The 22014-nt window shown below is 42.0% G+C and overlaps 1 protein-coding gene across 1 annotated transcript in view; it reads left to right on the forward strand.

Annotated features, from left to right (window-relative positions):
- Nucleotides 1–22014, forward strand: part of LOC115371100 (F-BAR and double SH3 domains protein 2-like) — a 46751-nt gene that overhangs the window by 17911 nt on the left and 6826 nt on the right. The window contains exons 4-15 of the mRNA XM_030068234.1: nucleotides 1159–1235; nucleotides 2064–2208; nucleotides 4311–4444; nucleotides 5648–5702; nucleotides 5791–5919; nucleotides 6022–6144; nucleotides 7852–7947; nucleotides 16222–16338; nucleotides 17807–17905; nucleotides 18333–18485; nucleotides 20147–20281; nucleotides 21776–21859. Coding sequence (XP_029924094.1) covers nucleotides 1159–1235; nucleotides 2064–2208; nucleotides 4311–4444; nucleotides 5648–5702; nucleotides 5791–5919; nucleotides 6022–6144; nucleotides 7852–7947; nucleotides 16222–16338; nucleotides 17807–17905; nucleotides 18333–18485; nucleotides 20147–20281; nucleotides 21776–21859 — 1347 coding nt within the window. The remainder of the gene's footprint in view (nucleotides 1–1158; nucleotides 1236–2063; nucleotides 2209–4310; nucleotides 4445–5647; nucleotides 5703–5790; nucleotides 5920–6021; nucleotides 6145–7851; nucleotides 7948–16221; nucleotides 16339–17806; nucleotides 17906–18332; nucleotides 18486–20146; nucleotides 20282–21775; nucleotides 21860–22014) is intronic.

Consider the following 22014-nt stretch of genomic DNA (forward strand, 5'->3'; position numbering starts at 1 on the left):
CACTGAAATGATATTGGAGTGGCAGCAGAAAATTCCACCGCTGCTGTGCTCACAGAGTGGAAACACTGCAGTCATTACATTTCCACACTGTACCTACTTTAATAACACAAATGAAAAGACCCTAAAAGAAAGCAGCTAAGTAACTCAGTTCTTTCAGTTTGGCTCAATGCACCGAGGATAAATCTTCACTCCTCACATTAAGTCCACACACAGTAACATTGTGGCCATTGTTGCTTAAAACAGTGTGTTTGTTCTGAGAGGAATGCAAAATATTATGGGATTGCATGTCTCGTTTGTCTGCTCTCGTCCATTTGGCAAGTGACAGTGCTGACCTCAGCAGCTGAATGAGAGAAAAATTCAGAGTGAACCAATAAGAGAAGAAAAAAAAAACGTCTCTTCACCTAATTGGATCTGGCTTTGTTGGCTTTTGTCAGTCTTGCTAACTAGCCTTTGCCCTGTATTTATGTCAACCCCAATTAGATAATTTGTGCAGTGCTCTGAATTGTATTCATGTAACAGCAGAGGCGCATCTCTCTGACATACCAAAGGAACGGCCGGAGACACTAGAAATACTCCCGCTCACTCTTTTTTTTTTTTTTTTTTCTCTCCTGCTGTTTACTCTGTCCTGCTATTTAGGTTCTTAAAAGGTTAACCTCACTGTTGGCCGGGGAGGAGCAACCTAATATATCTCCGGTTGGAGGAGAGGGGTCAAAATAAATTACATTTTTCCTACAAAAATGAGCCTACTTCAGCAAAAAAAGAAAAAAAAAAAACAGAAAACAGAAAACGAGCCAACCTCCTAGACTACACTCTGGTACTGCAGGTGAACGAGTACATGCAGTGATGTGAAGTCATGTCTAAATATTTCTAAAAAGGCTTGTCAGTGTAACTTGTCAGGCAGACTGCTTTGTGGTTGAGTGGGGAAAAGTTGTTTTTCAGCTTACGTCTCTTTTCATTGCTCTCTCTTTGGAGCGGACCGTAGTCCCCGTGTCTCCTCGTGCCTCTTTTCATGTGTTCAGGCGGTCGTGTGGTTTATGGGCCAAGGTCGCCGGGTCACACAGTTCCAAGCAGGTCGAACACGACGATGAGACAGGAAACGTGTCATGGCCTCCGAGGTTAAAGTTCATCCCCTCTTTGTCTGTCACTTCCCTCCTCCAGGCCCTGCAGAAGCTGGCTAATCAGTATCTAAAGAGGGAATGGCCAGACAGCCCATCAGAGGAGCAGGCAGACCACAGGTAAGCTGTTTTTTCTGCAGGGAAGGATTGAACTATTTTTAGTGTTCCCTTTCCAATTTGTCACAAATTTTCTTTGACTGCACTGTCATTTTCATCAGTGTGAAAAAATTTTTTTTTCCAGCACAGTGCCAAAAAAATCATCTAAAAAGTACAAGCTCTAAGATAACTCCTGAAAACCTGTCATTGAAGTCGCTGGTACCCCTTTTCCACCAAAGAGGTTCCAGGGCTGGTTCGGAGCCCGTGCCTGACTTAGCACCAGTTCTTTGTTTTTCCACCGCCCAAGCACCGGCCAAACCAGTTCCAGGCAAGCACCAACTTCGAGCTGGGCCAAACAGGAGTCAGAGAAAGAACCGATGACACGACCCACCACGTCATTGGTGGGCGGGGTTACAGACCCAAACGGGAACAGCGAACACTATAAACGTAAAGCTAAACATAGTCGTCATTCATTCCGACCACGAATACGACGGTTGGCCAGCGATAAATGCGTTTTTCGCCTCTGGATCGCAATGTAGGCTTGTAAAGACACGAGAAGTATTTGCATCACTACGGTGGGTCGTCCATTTTGTCGTCCATGTTGGTTATCGTGATTCCGAGCAAGCGTCTCGCACACCCACTCATACAGTCACGTGATAATGTTTTCCGCTGACATCATGAAGTGGCTCTGACTTGGCTCCTCTTGGCTCTTGGCCGATGGAAAAGCGAACCGGTTCTTTGCTGGAACCAGTTAAGCACTGGCTCTAGCACCAGCACCAAACTAGCACCAGGCTCTTTTTGGTGGAAAAGGGGCATGGGTAAGGGTAAACCTCTGTGTGTGTGTCGTTTCAGGAACATGTACTGTGTATGGAGAGCCTATTTGGAGGGCACGGTCCAGGTCACCCAGTCCAGGATCAGCGCTTGTGACAACTACAAAGTGCAGGTCGCCGATCCGGCCAAGACGGCCCGGCTGCACAAGGAGCAGCAGCTGAGGAAGGTAACGGAGGTCGACCCCAACACGGTCAGATGTCAGTCCGCTCATTCACACGGCTACCTCTTTACACATTTGTGCAGCTGTGCCGAAACAATTCAGAATGTGCGCGTCTCCCTCCCCGCATGACAACAGGGCAGCGTGTTTTGAATTTGGGTTTTTGAAGAATGATGCTGCTATTTTTTAAGCTAAAGATGCATAATATTTTAAGTGTGTATTTTACACTGTCTTTGATTTTGATCATTTTTATGCTGCAAAAATTACAAAAATATGACCAGCATTAAATGGATAGTTTGCTCATTTTTAAAAATTTTGATGATATTTCACTTTGCCCCCTAGCTGTTATGTCGGACAGCAGTGGTGCGATCTGAGTGCTGGACGCTCCAAATGCTAAGCGGTCGCCTTCTGTCCACATTCTCAACAAAGGCTTAACATCTCTTTACAAATGTCGCTTTCTGAAAATGCGCATACGACTCCCGAGTGCACGCTGACACTAACTCTAACTTTTATGAACGTCTGGAAAGATCCGGTAGCTTCTGCGCTTCCTGCAACACTCTGCACCAGGGGAGCTGCTGCCACCACCGAGACGGAAGTGGATTGTTAAGTTTGCTTGTTTTCTTCATTGAACAAAAATAACAATTTTTTTTTCCAGATTACTAAAAGATAGCTGGCAAGTGAGGTTGTGGCTACCTTCTTCTTTTGCTCCACACGTTTCACATAGCTTTCAGTTACCTGCCAGCTACCAAAAAAGAAAAGGAAATAGTTCTGCATTAGATGGTTACCATATTTCCCCAATTAATTGCCCGGGCATTTAATACGCAAAATCAACTTGGACCCCAGGCGTTTAAAAGAACCAGGCGGCTATTCGCTGCAGGCCTTTATTTATTTTTGCACAGACCCGCACCAGGCCATTATTGTGATCACAGTTACCGTCCAACATATTTACAGTCGGTCGATTTAAGATTATGGTACACCCTTTTTTCTAACTAGCTCTCTTATTTTGAGTGCCGCACAGTTATTGTTAAAAAAAAAATAAGGTGAATAGCCTTATTTTGGGTTACCTCAATATAATGCAAATAATCGCCGGCGGTTATTCAGGTGGGTGTTTAATACGCAAAATGGGTGCAGACCCCAGGCGTTTAAAAGAACCAGGCGGCTATTTGCGGCCGGGCGATTAATTGGTGAAATACGGTATACCTTTTTTTTAAAAGTCAACATTTTTATGCCATTTTGCCTGTAAAAATTCGGCTACACATCATCAAACTTAAACTTAGTTTATTTAACAGTTTGTAGCAGATTAAGGTAGTTATTTTGAAGACTATTAGCTGGGGGGGAGTCATCTTCAATGGCAGGAGGTTAACAGTTAGCATTTGGAGCAGCCAGCCAGAATCCTGGAAGATAGCACCACTACTGTCCTACAGTAAAGGGGGATGTGAAATGATACCAAATTTTACAAAATTGGTGAAATATCCCTTTAATAAAACCCAGGATGATAATGGTAATAATAGAAATAATAGTATTTGTATTTGTAAGTATGAATGAACATGTTGCTACGGGCTTTTGGGGAATCTGATTTAATTGCTACATTAGAATAAAATCTGAGTGCCTCTCATAGACAGTTGGTGTAATATCGATCAGCTATACACTGTCTAATCAGACAAAGTGCTTCCTGTTCCTCAAGCTGGAGGTGGATTCCTGCCTGACCCGTCACTTTTTCAAGGGGTAATGTTGGCCAGACGCATCAGCTCGCCAGCATGTGGGTCTGACTCTAATGTGAAGCAGCGCTGTGTCTGGCCGTTCGCCCGTTTCCCGATCATAAGGTCTGAAGCTGCTTCGGCACAATGCTGAAATGTGACCGGGGCTGCTCTCTGGTTACCGTCGACCGCGTCCGACCGCCTCCGGCCAACAATGCTGCTCTTGTTTGCCCTCACTTTTTTGGAGGATGCCATTATCGTTCCCGTATCCCACATACCATTACGGGATTACTCGCTGCACATGCTCTGTAAACACGGTTAAGAGGCATTTCCACATTCTTCAGGTGCACAGCGCAAGTGAAAAATCCCCCAATGTAACTCTCTCCCCTCTCTGTCCCGTCCCCCCGACTCCAGTGTATTGAACAGCTGACGGTGGTCCAGGCCGAGCTGCAGGAGTCGGTGAAGGAGCTGACCAAGAGCAGGAAGAAGTATCAGGAGACGGAGGCCATGGCCCAGGCTGTCCGGGAGAAGGCGGAGTTGGATGCCAAGTATGATCAAAATGCTCATATTAAATTATGGTGATGTAATTCACAGGCTTGCAGGCATGGATGCTCTTGAGCAGCTCGATGATGTCACTCAGGCATCAATACCAGTTACAGAAATGATGTATTCGGTGCTACTAAATGTCCCCCATGTAAAAACTTCCATTGGCCACTAGTCCAGTCCAGTTTGGTGCTCCAAGTGGCTGGAATGAATTGCAAAAAAAAAAAAAAATTATTTGCCTTCCAGAACTCTATATCACAAAATCACTAAGATCCCTACCGGCGCAGCTGAATATATATATATATATCCCTTTCATGCATGAACTATGAAAGCCTGAGTCCAGATTTTTTTCTTATGTGTTTTTACTCTTCTTAGGGCATGAACACTTTTGTGAGTCTCCATACTTCTTTCAGGATGCAGGACTGGTATTACCATGTCATGATGCTAGTATTAACATGTTTTCAGCAGCAAGAATTGACAGTCTCTGCATAAACCTCAATGGAGGAGAGCATTCTAACAGCTGATCTGCAATTCCACCATAGAAACCACTGCATTTAGGAGAAAATGACTTTTAAACAGCTGTCCACTATAGTGACCGCTATGCATGAAAGGGATACAGTTGTCCCTCGCTATAACGCGGTTCACCTTTCGCGGCCTCGCAGTTTCGCGGATTTTTTTTAGTGCAATTTTGCATGCTTTTTTTTTTTTTTTTTTTTTTTTTACAGCGCATTGTGTTCTGCGTCCTGATTGGCTAAGGGACTGTAGGCCATTGTCAATCAATCTCCTCTGTACCGTGTCTCCTGTACAGTACAGAATGCATTCTTTTTTTTTATTTTTTTATTTTTTTATTATTTTTAGCTCTTGCAGTGGTGTCCTTGTTGTGGCTAGTGTTATTTGTTAGCCTGTGTGCCGTCTCTTGCAGCTGCTCTCCTCTCAGCGTCACTGTTTTTACTGTGGTTTCTGTTCTGCGGCCCCCTGATAACTTGCTGTTGTTGACTTTTCCCGTTTTGTACTTAATGTCGAGGCCTTTTGCTAGACTGACATTGTAAGAGATTATCTACTCAACTGAGCTAGCTGGCTAAAAATAAGTAAAAATGCATCATGCTGTCAGGTTTGTTGCTATATTGTAGGTATTGTAGGTGCAGCAGGTCATGTACATGCTCTTGACATGCATGACGTAAGTGCATCTTGTGTGTCCGTCTCTGCAGGTCCAAGCTGAGTCTCTTCCAGTCGAGATCCAGTCTGCAGAGGGCAAGTGTGAAAGTAAGAGCTTTTTTATATTTTAAAACCCATCTTTGAGTGCGTGACACTTCAACAGCAGAGTAAGCAATGTTCAATTTTTACGCCACAGCTGAAAGCCAAGAGGAGTGAGTATAACTCCAAAGCCACCCACGCCAGAAACGACTATCTGCTCACGCTGGCGGCGGCCAACGCTCACCAGCAGCGCTACTACGACACAGACCTGATGGATTGCATGAAGGTGAGGGTTTACGCTCCACTTTGGAGGGCGGATGGTCCTCATGTTTGTCTGTCCTGTGACCCAGCCGGCCTAAAGTCTTGTTTTTTTTGCCTGGGTCTTCAGGTCTTAGACGGCAGAATCTACGAGCAGGTGAAGGACTACCTGGTGTCTCTGTGTCAGACCGAGCTGGAAACCTACCAGGCCGTACACAACACCTTCAGCCACCTCCTGAGCAGCTCCCAAGGTGTAAGTCTCCCAAACCACACCGACTACAAGCACGTCTTTAACCAACGTTTACCTTTGTTCCGTTCAGTGTCGCTCGCTGTCCTTGTGAACAGTAGAGGAGTTGAACCCTGATGTTACCCTGGTTCCTAATTACTAAGAACGGCTTGAGTTACCTCAGTGCTCCTCGGTTAACCCGCGCCTCAGCCACTGGCTTCTGGAGGTCATCTTGCCTCTCTGAAACTGGAGCGGCATTTTGTTTCTGCCCAGGACTGTGTGTGTGTGTGTGTGTGTGTGTGTGTGTGTGTGAACGCACTGCCACAGCAGAAGGCAGCAGACACACACTGGTTTTCATCAAGGCTCACGTTTCAACCCATGTGGTTTGTGTTTGAACACAAACGCCCTGAAACAGTTTGTGTGTTCACTCTGTGTCCGTACAAGCGCATATGTTCTGTTGAGGTGTGCGTTTGTGCAGCTATATTCCAGCTTTAACTGAGGATAAACCACGTATCAGGCTGATAACAAAGTGAATCAGTACGTGTTGTCCTCTAATATGATAAAATAAGTGGTGGAAACAGTGAATTGCGTTTTATCCACTGTATATAGTGATATTTGTATCTTTTAAAAAAAACCTTATCAGTTCAGCCTTTCTCCCAACATCTGTTTAATCTTCCTGTGCCTTGTTGAGGTCGACAGTGACCGTACGCCGGTGATCTGGTGTGCTCGACCAGCCGCCGCTCCCTGGTGGCCCCCGCTCTGGCCTGATTGGCTTAATAGGAAGAGCATGACGGCGCTCGGATGTCTAATACATTTTCAAAGCTTTGAATAAAGGCTGTTATTACAAGAGCCTTCTGCTTTAATCTGACTGACGTGATGCCCGTGTCAGGTCGTATTACTGTACGAATGGGAGTTTTAGTCTTTCATTTTGTTTTCTTTTTCCAACTCTGTTCCTCATAACGGTATGAATAAAGTACTACTACTATTAATGTTACAGTTAATACTACTACTACTACTACCAATGATAATCTACAACTAAAACTGAATGAATCTCCGTCTTTCTGTCCTTTTATTTTCTCAACATCTGTTCATCCAGTGGATTACACACTTGGCAGGTGTGTTGCTGAGGACCCCGTGGAAGTGCAGTGTACACACACACACACGCTGTCTTTTTGGGAATATTGTGTTGACTTTTATTGATTCTTTACAGTCTTTTCCCTAATTTTATCCATCACCCTAGCCTCTCTGACTCTCTGCCTGTCCTTTTGATTATTTCAACAACCGCTCATCCGATCGCCTTCACACTCGGTGGGTGTATTGCCGAGGACCCGAGGGAGTGCAGTGTCGAGTGTAAACGCGCACACACACACACACACACATGCACCCTCTCTGTTTGTCTTTCCTTCAGTTTTCTCGACAACCATTCATCTGACTTCACAGTTGGTGGGTGGATTGCTGAGGACCGGAGGAAGTGCAGTTTTGAGTGTGAAATTGTTTGGATGAGTGGTTCTCCAGAGGCCAAGCAGGCCTGGCTCTAGTAATGACCGAGCCGATAGAGGCAAATAGTACAACTGCTAGAACCGTCCGTTAAGTTTGGAAAAGTTCATCCCTTTACTGTAATGCAACCTTTAAAAGCAGAGAAAGACAACCCTTATGTCGTGTCCTATTTGAAATTACAAAATGTTAAAAGTTTTTCATGTCTTCCCCTCACAACACACACACACATCTGTACAGGTGCTGCAGGAGTTTCATCAGCAGCTGTTTGTGCAGAAGAACCTCCTGTTCCAGCAAGCCGCAGACTTTGTGTTCCAGCCCAGCGACTCGGACACGGTGAGTCCTGCTGTCCTGATGCTCTCTTTGTTCTTAAATTATTATTTTGTTTTCTTGTAATGTTCTTCATCAGGAAGTTGAAGTTTATTCTACGTTTGACTTGGCTTTAATTTGTTCTAGATAAGAGCAAAATGTCAGATATGAATAAACACGACACCACACGTTGTTAGTTGATCTGCCAGAGTCATTTGAAGGCATTCGTAGTGCCTTTATTGTGTTGGTATTTGCAGTCACGTCTTCCTCAGTCTGGATGTCCTCTAGATTGTTTTTTTTTCCCACATTGATCGCTTCCAATACTTTAAAAAGTTAATTCAGGTTCTAAAATGTTGAATGAAAGACCTTTGAATGTGTGTGAGAATTTCTGCCTGCCATGTCGGATGCTTTTCTAAACAGACCTGTCCTGCACTAACTTTATTTTCTCAAAATAAATCCTCATAAACTGGAGGAATATTTGACTTTTCCTCACAACCTTTTTCCTCTTCTCTTTTCACCCTGTCTTTTTCAAACCCTTGAAATGTGAGTATTATCATTGGCCCAATATCTTTCATCAACAATTCAGGGTCATCTAAATGTCATAGGAAAGATGTAATGCAGTTAATACACATTTGTTATACCAAACTTATTTATGGAAATACCTCAAACTGACCCTGAAAAAATGCAACACTTTTGATGACATTTCCGAAGTATACACGACTGCAGAGCTGCAACTATTACTTTGATTATCGATTAATCTGTCGGCTATTTTCTCGAATAATCAGTTAGTTGTTTGGCGCATAAAATTTCAGAAAATGGTGAAACATGTTGATCACAGTTTCCCACAACCACAGATCACAAGGTGACGTCCTTTGATGTCTTGTTCTGTCCCAAACAACAGTCCACAATCCAAAGATATTGAGTTTCCTGTCCTGTAGACAAATCACAAAATATTCACATGAACCCGAGCGAACCTGAGGAAGCAGGGCATGTTCGCTCCTAATGAAGTCAGTTCAGTGTGCGGTGGTTAATTTTCATCATCATCACAAGAAAATATTCACATTTTAGAAACTGAAATCAGAGAATTTGGAGATTTAATCATTGCAGCTCCACGTCAGTCGCTTATTGTCTAAATATTAGGCTGCATTCAGTGGACGGTTTTAGTGTCCCATGGTCTGAATGCTGTTTTCAAGGTTTTTCCAACAATAAAAGCCCAGGAGAAAAACAGAATACTTGTAACGTTTTGGAAATGTTTTTTAGCCGTATAATGGATCTGCATATGACACGAATACTGACTGTAAGCAGCTGTAAACCCAAAATCAGTCTTCAAAAACCCGCGTCTGTGGAGGTCAGCCAGTGATTTTGTCATAAGCTTCTGTAACATCGATATACACTACTCACAAAAAGTTGGGGATATTCGGCTTTTGGGTGAAATTTCAGGATGAACCTAAAATGCATTATAACCTTTGCAGGTGAACTTAATGTGACCTTCTGTAAACTTTTGAATGCACATGTCCAACTGTTCAATGTTCAGTACTTTTTGCACAAGTTGCTGTTCTCTAACAAGGAGTTTAACGGCAAAATTCACATCAGGTGTTTGATGCTCCAGCTCATCGAGGTCGTATCATTAGGGAACGGCTGCTGGAGACTGGGGTACCTCAGATGGAGTGGCCTGCACTTTCTCCAGACCTGAATCCCATAGAAAACCTATGGGATCAGCTGAGTCGCCGTGTAGAGGCTCGGAGCTCTGTACCCCAGAACCTCAATGTCCTGAGGGCCGCCCTTCAAGAAGAGTGGGATGCCATGCCTCAGCAGACAATAAGTCGACTTGTGAACAGCATGAGACGTCGTTGTCAAGCTGTAATTGATGCTCAAGGGCACATGACAAGTTATTGACACTGACATTTTTTGTTGTGGTATATCCACCACTGTTGTTGGTTTTTGTTTCAGGAAATTGTTTGAGATGAGGAAATCACCAGTGCATGCTTCTACTTAAATGCCCTACTTTCATGATATAATATCACTGTAGCGTGAACTTTTTACATTTTCCATGAATTTCACCCAAAAGCCAAATATCCCTAACTTTTTGTGAGTAGTGTATATTGCGCGGGTGCTCGTGCCGTTCATACTGCGAGCCTCCTCATGTCCGTCTGACGCCCAGCTCCGCCAGCCTGTTGCCCTTTTCTCCTTTCCATCTGCCCCTGTGCTCTGCCGGACAACACTGGACAATTTGTTCAAACTGCAAGCACTCGCGTTGTTTTCATTGGAAGTCAAACAAGCGGCAGCCTGTTCCTAAAGAAAACATTAGTGGTGGAGAGCGCTCCCTCCCTCCCTCCGTCTCTCCCTCCGTCCCTCCCTCCGTCCCTCCCTCCCTCTCTCCATACCACTTGCACCAGACAGAGGGATCCGGTAAAGAGTAGCGCTGAAGCGGGAGGGAGGGGCAGGAGGTAGGCTGGGCCCTGTGGACGGCCCATCTGTGAAAAGGAGGCATTGTGAGAGGGCCTCATCAGACTGCACTGACACCCCCCCACCCCTCAACACACAAACACACACACACACACACACACACACACACATTGCTGTTGTCATGTGAAAACCTCACAACTCCAAGGACTATTTTTTCCATATTAACTTCAATTGAAAGAAAAAAAAACTCCACTCCATCCAACTATAAATGGAGAAATCTTCTGTCTGTGTGTGTGTCTCAGTGATCTCCACTACCATGTGTTCGATCGACTTGGTTTTACAATGTTATTCTTTTTTCTTTTTTTTGGGCTTTTTTGCTTTTTTTTGACAGTCACAGTAGAGAGAGACAGGAAAGGCAGAGAGAGGGGAGACATGCAGCGAATGGCCTGAGGTCGCATTCGAACCCGGGACGCTGCGATCTGGACTCGGCCTTATTAAGTGGTACACACTCTTAGAGTTAGGGTTAGGCTTCTGTGGACACTAGACACAACGCGCATGGTGTGTGCCCTGTATGCTTGTGCGTAATACGCTAAGCAATTCTCCGCCACGATGCTGTTATCGGAATTCGACTAATTTTGAAATTGCGGCTTTAACACAGAAGACATGGCCACCGAGAGAGCGCGAGATTAATGCTGGAGCTGGACCTGAATAATATCCAACAACCTTTTTAAATCCATGCTGTTGTGATATTGATTTGGCCATATTGTGACCTACACTGACAAGCCGATGCTAAATAAAGAGTCATCGTTTTTACAAAACTTGCTTGCTTTATTATAAATGCAAATCGTTGGACTATAAGGGCAAGTCAATACAAAAACACACAAGAAAATTTATATACACATCATAAACACTTAGTTCTTGAAAAGTGACGCCGGAGGGGTGAAATGCCGGAAATGATGTAGTTCGGTGGACCAATCATAGCTCTTGTTGTCTGTCTAGGGCCTACGTAGGGGTCCACGTAGTTACAATTTTTCAGAGGTGCGAGTCTCTTTGGCGGTCGCAGATCTCCCGCAAGTTTCGCATACCCCCCCGTGAGCTTCGCATACGCAGAACCATAATCTGCCCTTTACCCGTTGAGCTACTGGGGCGCCCCCTATAATGTTATTCCTAATGTTACGTTGGTGGACCATGAAAGGTGGAAGTCAAATGTGAGGGCAGTGCAGCACCCGGACAGTCTACAGCGCAAAACCCCCAAAAAACACACACACACACACACTGCACACAAAACGTCTAGGCACATATCATTGACTGTGTTTTCCACAATTTCGCTGTGATATCATAAACGGCTACTTTGGCGAACCCGGACTTTTCAAACCTTCTCCATTATTACGACTTTAAGTTACGGCTTATGCAGCGTTGGTATGCACTGGAGCGAGGCGATTTATCCTGGTTACAAGTTCAATGGAAGCTTCAGTAGTTTATTGGTGATATATGCCTTAGGGATGCTAACCGGTGGCTGTTTGACCGGTTGTTGACCGTTTGAACTTTAACCGAATCATCTTGTCAGTTAATTTTAAGGCCGAACGTGTCGTCGCCAACACAAATGCGCATGTCATAGTGTAAATACCGTAATGTCCGTAAAGTTTGCTCTATCGAAAAAATTCCAACTGTTCCTGAAAGCTAAGAAGTTACTCATGAACCCACATACAGTTTAATACGGTAAACATGGCGACGGGACGACCTGCCGGGCTTGGATTACGTCATTCTGCACAGAGCTCAGCTCGGTAGAGACAGACCGGAGAAGCGAGCCAAGCTCATGGTGATCACGTAGAGTTTTGAACAAAGTTTGTCATGCAAGTCTGCGAGAGTCATAAAACCACCAAGCAGACTTATCGAGGAGTCTGGAGACAATATTTTTCACGAGGAGAGAGAGATTTCTTCTACACCACTGTAAGCAACATGCATAAATTACATAATGTTTGTAGGATATCATGTAGGCTATGTACAATATTTGACTTTGGAATGAATGGTGCTCCATATTATCTTATGTCTGAATTGGTTTTGGGCCTGCTGAGGGGAGATCTGTGGTACAGAACGGACACGGTCGTTCTTGACTGTCTGTAAACTTTACAGACAGTCAAATAATATTCTCAGTTAACCGAAATAAACCAATTAATGAGGCCCGGTGGTTGACCAAGAAAATTTTCCATTTTCGCCATCCCTAATATGCCTGTACCAAACCATTTGTAATAACCCAAGAAAATTAGACATGCTAGTTCAAAAAAGAGAATAACTTGTTCTCCAGTGAACGAAATAGAGGAAAAAGAAGACAAATTCTTTAAAATCTTTTTTTACTGCCTACTTTTACTGTCTACTGCCACATACACCCACCCATACTTACACACACACACACACACACACACACACACACGCTAGGGTTTGGTTGTTTTTGAAATTTAAATTGATATTTTTGACGCTGATATCACCATTTAGCCTTGAAATCTGAGACGCTGGATGTCACCTGATGTCACCCAAACCCCAAAACATGCAGGTGAGCACTGATCAAACAAAGAGCTCAGTCCAGCTGCGTCATTTCATCACATCAGACGTAAACGAACCGACTGAACCTGTTGGTTTGCAGTCAGCCTCCGTTTATTTATCACCTCTGTTGGAACCAATGCAGCTCACAGAAGGTCTGCTGGAGGTGCAGCAGGCTGGGCGTCTCCGTGATCGAAGCGGAGGAGTGAATTCACCGTTGTTATGACCGCTGCCTGGGTGTCTGGGCAGTGATATCACTCCTGCCTGATGGAGTCAGGGTTTATATTGGGGAGCATGCATGTCAAACGTCCAGCTGATAAGTCATAAGACGTGTTTTTGAGCGCTGAAACCATGACCTGCATCACAACAGCGTCTAAAACTACAGCTGAGGTATGAAGATTTGCGTCTGTAGTTCATCTTATTCGTCTCTCCCGACTCGCCGGAGGTCACACACACCTCTGCAGCGTGCGCTCTGTGTGTGTGTGAGCGGTGCTGCTGTGATAGTGAGGTAGTGGTGATTTCCCTACGTCACATTGTTGTGCTGTATTGTCCTGTGGCATGGCTGTCACCAGGCCAGGTCATTCGGGCTCAAATATATATATATTTTTTTGTTTTTTTTTACCCTGCAGCCCTGATCATTCCCAGTGCACAGCCGTATTCAGGGGCATAAAACTCTGCATCCATTCATGACTTAAAGTGTGTAAGCACAAAGCCAGGAATATTTATAATCCTTCTTTTCGAGATATTAATTTTCCATCAGATTAATATAAAGCCGTGCGTACGCATTGTTGTGTTTTTATAAAACCCGGTCATTGAGGATTTCCAGGTGTAAAGTGCACAAGCCTCTTTTTCACTCTCACAAAAACTTGAGAAAAAATCTACAATCCTTGGAGAGTTTGAACACTTTTTCTAAACTCCTTGGATAAAACTCAATTTAACAAGCTTAAAAAAAAAATGACTGTTTTCCTTAGATCCTGAAAACGTAACATTTTGGAAGTGTGAGGTTTTTACTTGATGCAACAACACCCAAGCATTCAGTCAATGACGCATTTGTGTCTTAGGTGATTTGTGGTTTTGGAGTATTTTTCAGTCACAGCCTCAAACCCCCCCACCACACACACACACACACACACACACACACCACCCTGTTACATAACTCTACTCAACCTGTGGCTTTTTCCTCAATTTTTTTGTAAAATAGTCGACTATCTTGGAGGCTAATCGCCTGTCATCTGATGATGATTTAGCCTCAGGAGGTGAAAGCCAGTATTTCGAGTTGAAGCTGCTGGCTTCTGTTTCCAGTGTACATTTTTGTTTCTTTTATTACACGAATCAAACATTTCTACGCATAATACACAAACATTAGTATTTTTTGTAGGTGTTTTAGGTCCAGACAGCATTTCGGCCAGTGTGTTCCAACTTGGAACTGACTTTTCACATTCTGAACCAGTTTATTTTTGATGGAAATGCACAAAACTGTTCAAAATTAGGTTCGCGAACCAGAATCACTTAGGTTTCTGTTCAAAATGCTGCACTCTGGTGTCAAACGTGATCAAAATTTAACCCCAAAACAGGCCAGTAGAGGTTCATTAACTGTGCGTGATGGACAGATGGAGTGAAAGAGCCCAGTTCATAGACCATTACCTGATCTTTTATTTGGGGAGACGACACGGGCGAGTTTAAAGTGACACGAGGCAAGACTTACAAAAATACACCTCTGATCAACTTAAATCAGACAGCGGACAAACAGCGAAGAGTGCCCTTTCCCTCTAATTCAGGTATCATACATTTACCCTATTAATCTAAATTAAATTTTGTATCTGATCATTCACCTTAAGGAAATCTTTTCCACATAGGAAGTGACAAATCAGAACTTAAGAGTTAAATCCAGGCTTTCTCCTGAGCAGCAGTGATAAGGCACACCGTTCAGAGAAAGCTGGATTCACCAGCGATGGCTGAAGCTCTGCACCTCCACCACCTGATCAGACACTGAGAAGGACTCTCTCACTACTTTTCTATTCAGCGCCACAGAAAAACAGCTCTTTGAAACGTAGTAGCTCTATAGTGACAATCTTGTATGAATTATGAGCCGAACACACCTCTTTAACTTTTAACTGTGGACCTGCCCCAATAATGGAGAGCCAAAGGCCAAACTGCTCTATAAATCATGTTTTTTGTGTCCAAGTCGGGCCTTCATTTTTTTTTTTAAACCATACTCAAACTTACACAAAAGAAAAAAAGAAAGTGATAACCTGTGTAATCACCTCATGAATAGGTGTGTATCAGAGCAAGGGTAGCCTAAAGTTGACTTCCGTAAAATTTCAATTAAAAGCTGACCCTGCAATCAAGCACAACACTGTGGTCTCCCACTTTGAGTGTGGGTTTAATCATGTAATAAAGTGATTTAGATACAGAGGAGAACAAGGAAAAGCTGAACTCGGGGGGCTATGACAGATATATTTTTTTCCATATCCTTAATTATCTAAGAACAGACGATGTTGTATTGCTGTGAAAGCCGCTTGAGGCAAATTTGTAATTTTGTGATACTAGGCCATACAAATAAAATCGACTTGACTTTTTTCTAGGTTTTGCTGAACAAGAATTTTGTGCAAAAGCCAATCGTCAGAAAGTCCCAAATAGAGGCAGGTCCCAAATACAAACTGTTGCTTTTGATAAATTCTTGCTGGTGATAAATAAAAGTCCTGGCTAATGAGTAAAGTTTTATTGTGTTCTGTTTTAGCTATAGTTTTATTGTCACAGTAATCCATTAAGATGGTCTGTTCAGATAGTGTGAAAAATCCCCATGTCCATCTTGATTGAGTTTAAAGTATAAAGCCTTTAGGCATGTCTTTTTTGCATTGTGTCTCATTACATTACATAGTTTTAAAGAGTTTTTTGTGCCTTATTGCCGTCATTGTGTCATACTACCGTCATACTTCCCCACAGCAATCTCACAGCAATCATAAAGCCATAAAACATTTTGCTGAAGTCACTGATAAGCTAATGTTGGTATGAATGATGAAATTATGTAAGGATTAGGTGTACTTCTCTTCTCAGGCCATTTACAGGAAGGGGTTTGTTGATTTGGACAAAGAGCGAAGCTGACTGACGCTCCTTTTTGTCATGTTTACACTAGGATTTTAATTCTTTTGAATCACATAGGTTACTCAAATCTTGCTCAGAGGGAACTAATAAAATGTTTAAAGCAGAGTAAAAGTCCAAAAGAGGACGTTAGAGACAAATGAAGAATGAACATGACATTTGGCAACCTCAGACTGAACTAAAAGTGTCGCCTAGTGTTGCTCTGTTCCTCTGTCTCACCTGCTCTATTTTATCCGCCTTTCTCTCTGTTTGTAGGTGAGGCAGCTGCAGAAGGAGAGCGGCACGGCGGAGGAGCACAGCCTGGACAAGGAGGCGAGGAAGTGGGCAAGCCGAGTGGCACGAGAATACAAGAGCATCATCCACACGCAGAGGGTGAGAGGCAGCAGACATGATGCTGCAGGCCTACCAAAACCTGGAAACCCAGTGGTTTCTTTATTAAGGGACACAATCCCGTTCACAAACATTCACTTTAAAAAAAATAAAAGATTGCCACTAAATTACCTCACCAAAAAAATTACCATTAATTACCATTAAATTGCTGCACTATTGCTGAAAAATTGGTGAAAAATTACCAGAAAAAAAATTATCAAAAAATCGAGAAAAACTATTTACAAAAAAATAAATAAATAATGACATGACAAAATAAATGACAGGAAAATAAATAGACATTTAGCAAAGTAATTGACCAGAAAATTAGCAAAGAATTATCAGAAAATGAGCAAAATAAAATAATGATTAAAAATAGCAAAAAAAAAATTGTAAATGTAATTACAAGAAAACTACACTGATGATTATTATTAAATAATTCTATCCTTGAAGAATAAAATTAACCAAAAATATGTTAAAAAACAAAAAAGGAAAAATAATAATTATGTTTAAAAAAAAAAAAAAAAAAAATTGGTTTACAAATTTAAACAATTTCCTGTCTTGTGGATTGCATACTTGTCACTGGCTTTTTAAACAGTTAAACAAAGTTGTAAAAACACCTCACAGGGTTGCATAGTATTTCAGTGACCCAGACAAAGTAACCTACCAAGTTGCTTCATAATCAGCAGAGATCACACTTCTGATTTGGTTATCTCAAACCCCCAGCATCCGTTGATTTTACAAGGAGGGCTGTAAATCAGTTTACTTGTCATTTATGAAGCGCATTTCCCCTGCAGTAATTTCCTTGTATATGGAAAAACAACAGGATGCACTGAGGACAAAATCAGGGCCTTTGCCAGGGCAGCACATTTTTAGGAGATACAGATTTTTGCAGTGGATAGGTAAAACACACTTCTTGAGCACCGGAGGGTTTTGACAGGGAAGCACGCAGTTTGAATTTTATTTTAGCTCTGACAATGGCTGACTAATATCTGTGCTATTTGAACATACTTACATTATAAACAATGAACATGTGGAACCTTTTTATGACTCAGATTTGAGCGCACGTCTAACTTGGTGATCGTAAAATCTGCCAATGAGTGCCATGCGTTGAGAGTAAAATGATAGTGGCTTCTGAAGGATATGAAGCAATGCAATACCGATAAGAGCTGACCGTTACCCCCTTCCTTACATTCCCAGACATTTTGTCGTAAAATCTCAATTGATGAAGATAACAGCGGTTGCCAACCTTACCGATCAGCTTTTCCCCGCAAACCTGGATGTTACGGTCTGTTTCTAGTAACCAGGAAATGAGTCACTTCTCTTCTGTTTTCAATTACCAAATTTATCATTGTACAGTTCCCGTCCTGTTTGCAGTTGTGAAATATCAGTTCCCCCCTCTTTGCGAGTGTCTTTGAAAGATTTCATGTCGCCGTGGTCAATTGGAGGTTGTTTTTGTTCGTGACCTTTTCAGGCCCTGGAGGAATATGGGACCCAGGAGGCCTCGGAGCAAAACAACAGCGAGCTGGAGACCAAGATGGAGGTGGCCAGGCAGAGTCTTCGCAGGGCAGAGGTAACGTGTGTGCATGTGTTTTTTTGTTTTTTTTTTTATGTGTGTATGTGTGTGTGTGTGTGTGTGTGTGTGTGTGACTTGTGTGTGTGTCTGATGTGGATTTCTCTGGTTTCTCGATCAGCGTTCCAGCACTTGAACGGAGGCCTTGTGCTCCCCCTACTGGTTCAAAAGCAGAGAATGTTTTGTAGCATGAAGTTTTCCTGATCACATTGCATATCGTGACACAATACCTGATGACAGCTTCATCAAAAATTATTAGTAATGAAATCAGCATTCAAAACCTAGTCCATATCAGTTGACCCCTAAAATTAGCGCTCAATGATTACACAATTTTTTTGCTTTTCTGCTTAATTGATATCTGTCATAGTTGTATAGCTTGTCTGCAGTTGTGAGTTTCTGTGTTTGTTTGTTTTTCTTCCAACGGCAGACTGTGAAAGTGAAGGCGGAGGCCCGTCTGGACCTGCTGCGGCAGGCAGGCGTTGCTGTTGAAACGTGGCTGAAGAGCGCCATGAACCAGGTGATGGAGGAGCTGGAGAACGAGCGCTGGGCCAACCTCAGTACCCACGATCCCTCACTCTCTGTAAGATCACCAGTGCATGACATAGATGCTAAAATACAAGCGGGGGGCATCAGTGAGGCAGATGCTTTTTTTTCTCATTTTAACTCTAAACTTTCTTATTTACAAATCGCCTGTCTCCAGGTGGGACTGGGCCATATGGACAAAATCAAATCTCACAATATCTTTGACCAAATTCCCATTGTGACAGCATTGTAGGGAGGTCTATTTGTGCTTTCATGAGATTTTACACACTAGATTTTTGATAAACAGCCGTTAGTAATGTGGATATGAAGCAAATAAAAGAATAGCTACGACAGTTTAATAAGTGCAGAAAACTATATTCCTTTACTGTAATGCAGCTTTTACAACATGGAAAAGACAACACAGACGTCATAGCACCATACACAGTATCCAAAATATCTAGTCTTGTATCATGACATCAGATTGTTGTAATGCCCTGCTCAGCCTGTTCCTCTAACGGTGGAAACAGTGCATTATGTAATGTAATGCAATTATCGGAGTCAGTATTTTTACAGTATTTTAAGTTTGTCTCAGGTTCTAGTAATCTAATTTGTAGCAAATTACACGAAACCTGCTCAGACTTGTGGAGAAAACATTAAACAGCTGTAAAATAAATAACAGCAGCTTAGTGAATGTATGTCTAACCACAGTATTACTGATTAGTGTCATCTAGCAGGTTGACCAGCCTTGCTAACTAGTTTGACAGTCAGAGCAGAAGAAACACTGATTTAGAGATATTATTGAACAAGGGGCTATAATTTATAATTTATGATTCAAAATTGTAGTCTGTAAAATGTCAAATTTAACCCTTGTTCTTGCATTACATAGTAAAGATCATATTAAAAAACATTCTACAGGTAACTCATTCATTTAAAGTGTATTTTAGATGTTTCCCCTCATTTTTTAGACGTAGATTTCTGACTTTTCTTTCAGGAATTTCCACTCAAATAAATTTTCATCCAAAATAAGAGATCTACTCAACAATATTTTGGTTTGCCACTCTTAACTGTGTCTGTGTCACCATGAGCCAGTGGTGTCATGTTTTATGTTGGTTTGGTTTGGTTTATTTACACGTATAAGAAGCTTTACAAAAGATGAAAAATAAAATGAACAGGGATAATGTGAGGGAGAATTGCCTAAAAAGAGGCTTGAAAAGTGGCATTCTCCAGGCAGCGCATCACTGGAAGTAAGCAGACACAATTTGTATGTCATACCAATAATTAAAAAAAAAAAAAAAAAAGTAATGGAAAAGAAGTAGAAAAGAAAAAGAGACATAAATACCCATCTGTTACATAACCATAGTGAATTAAGTCATGGTCATGAGACTCTCACTATCATTAACAGACAAACAACACACACTCATGTGATATGGCTCATAGATCCATAAGGCAAGACAGATAAAAGAATTGAATCAAACAAAAAAAACAGGCAGTATTTGTAAAATTAGGATATTGGTTGTACCCAGCTTAAATAGGGAGTCCATATAGAAAATATTGACTCTTTTTTCTCATTCAACAAATGAAAAAACAGACAACTCCATATTTTGGACCCACGGTAAAATTTACTAAACTGAGATGGGAAGTGAGAGAATGAGGGGGTCTAAGAGGATACGGGCGGATTATGAAACTGATAATTGTGTCATGAAAAATATTTTCACCCAGGGAACGGCGGATTTGGAGCGAGAGGACGAGGAGGAGATGGAGGACAGTGGTGAAGTGCTGGACGACAGCAGCTCCAGTCCCTCGAGCACGTTGAGGAATTACCCGCTCACCTGCAAAGTGCTCTACTCCTACAAGGTGCTGCTGCTGCTCTCGTGTGTCTCTGTGCTCGCGTGTGTGGCCGAAAACCTGCAAATGTGAAGAGACATGACCACAAATCATTTGTATACGCTCAGAGTTCACACATTTGTTTGGTCGTAGCTTTACAATTTTAGCTTTTTTACCCCGTTTTGTACCGGATAAACCTTTTAGTGTAAATTTATATTGCACATATTTTCATTCGTGTTATAATTCACAGTTTCTGCTGCTATTATTTAGCAGACTCTCATTATCCTATAAATGTGTTTGCTGTCACTCACACTAAAACTGGAGAGAATTAGACTTACCTGCCAAAACAAGTTAACAAATTTGCTGCTAATTGGGCCAGAGGGGCATTGTATCGACTACGTGTTTATTTGTTATAATACATTTCTAATTATTATAGTCTTAAAGCATTGATGATGTCAGTATTGTTGATAATGTGAAAATTGTTGTGTTTCTAACCCCAGTTTGTGCTCTTCTTTATATTTTCATATTCCATTTCCTTTGCTGTATCTTATCATTAATATTAATGACCCTACTGCTCTATATGATCAATTTGATTTTGTCTTTAGTTAAAACTTGTTTTAGTTCACAAACACATAGAAAATTATAACAAGTTGTAAATATGGTTCTGTATATTCTCAGTACCAGTGTCTATGTTTATTTCCTGCCGTGGCGTCTCATATGAACAGCACAGACTCTTTTTTTATACTTTACGTTTCTTCTAATTTTTCATATTTAACCATTTCCATGTTACAGTGAAAAGCAGAGAAAAGAATCTGAAAAGACAAAGCTCATCAACAAGTATATAACTAGATATATAGATGAATAGATTAAATAAAACATAGACTCTTGGTACTCTAAAGCAGGTACTATGAAGAGATGATATTTGCCACAATACCATTTTCATTCGCTTCAATTCAGGGGCCTACGATCGATATGAGACGATAACATTGTGCCCATTTAACACAGTATCATTACAATGCGATGTTTCTGTTTTAGGCCACTTTGTATTGATTATAGTGGATCATTGATGATTAGTTCACAACAGTGATCATACAGCAATCCAGGTCGATGGACTGTTACACCTCTAAAAACAAAAGTCCGTTAAATAGCCCCTATGTTTTTTTTTTTTGTTTGTTTGTTTGTTTTTTTACTCCAAAACCCATTGGACCAGTCCATATAGATGCATGCAGGCCATTTGGGTATTTGTGGTCTACATTTAACTCATTAGTGATGATATCAAATAATTTCTTCAACTGTTAAAATTACAAAGTCGTTTTACACGTACTTGACCGCAGAGCAGGTGTTTAGATTTGGGTCATCATTCCTTGATTTGGATGGGAATCCGCAGACAAAGTAGCACCCAGCTTGTGTAATTTATTTATTTATTTATTTTTTTTTTTTTTTTCATGCTTAGCTCCTTCACTCTACTTTGCAAGTGAACACATGCAAATAATCTGGTGGGCTAATCTCTGTCCCTGTTCCCAGGCGTCTCAGCCGGACGAACTGACCATCGAGGAGCAGGAAGTCCTGGAGGTCATCGATGACGGAGACATGGAGGACTGGGTGAAGGTACTTTGCATTCTCTGCTGTAGCTGCCCCGGGCTTCAGTGTTTCAGCTGAACTCCTTCGGGCTGACATGTCATGTTTCACGTTTCTGGCTGGTTTGGTTTTGTATGTTAGGCCAAACCCTCTCCAACACAAACCCCTCTTGTTGTTTCTTGATC

Source organism: Myripristis murdjan, chromosome 14, assembly GCF_902150065.1.
Source record: "Myripristis murdjan chromosome 14, fMyrMur1.1, whole genome shotgun sequence".
In the NCBI taxonomy this organism is placed as follows: Eukaryota; Metazoa; Chordata; class Actinopteri; order Holocentriformes; family Holocentridae; genus Myripristis; species Myripristis murdjan.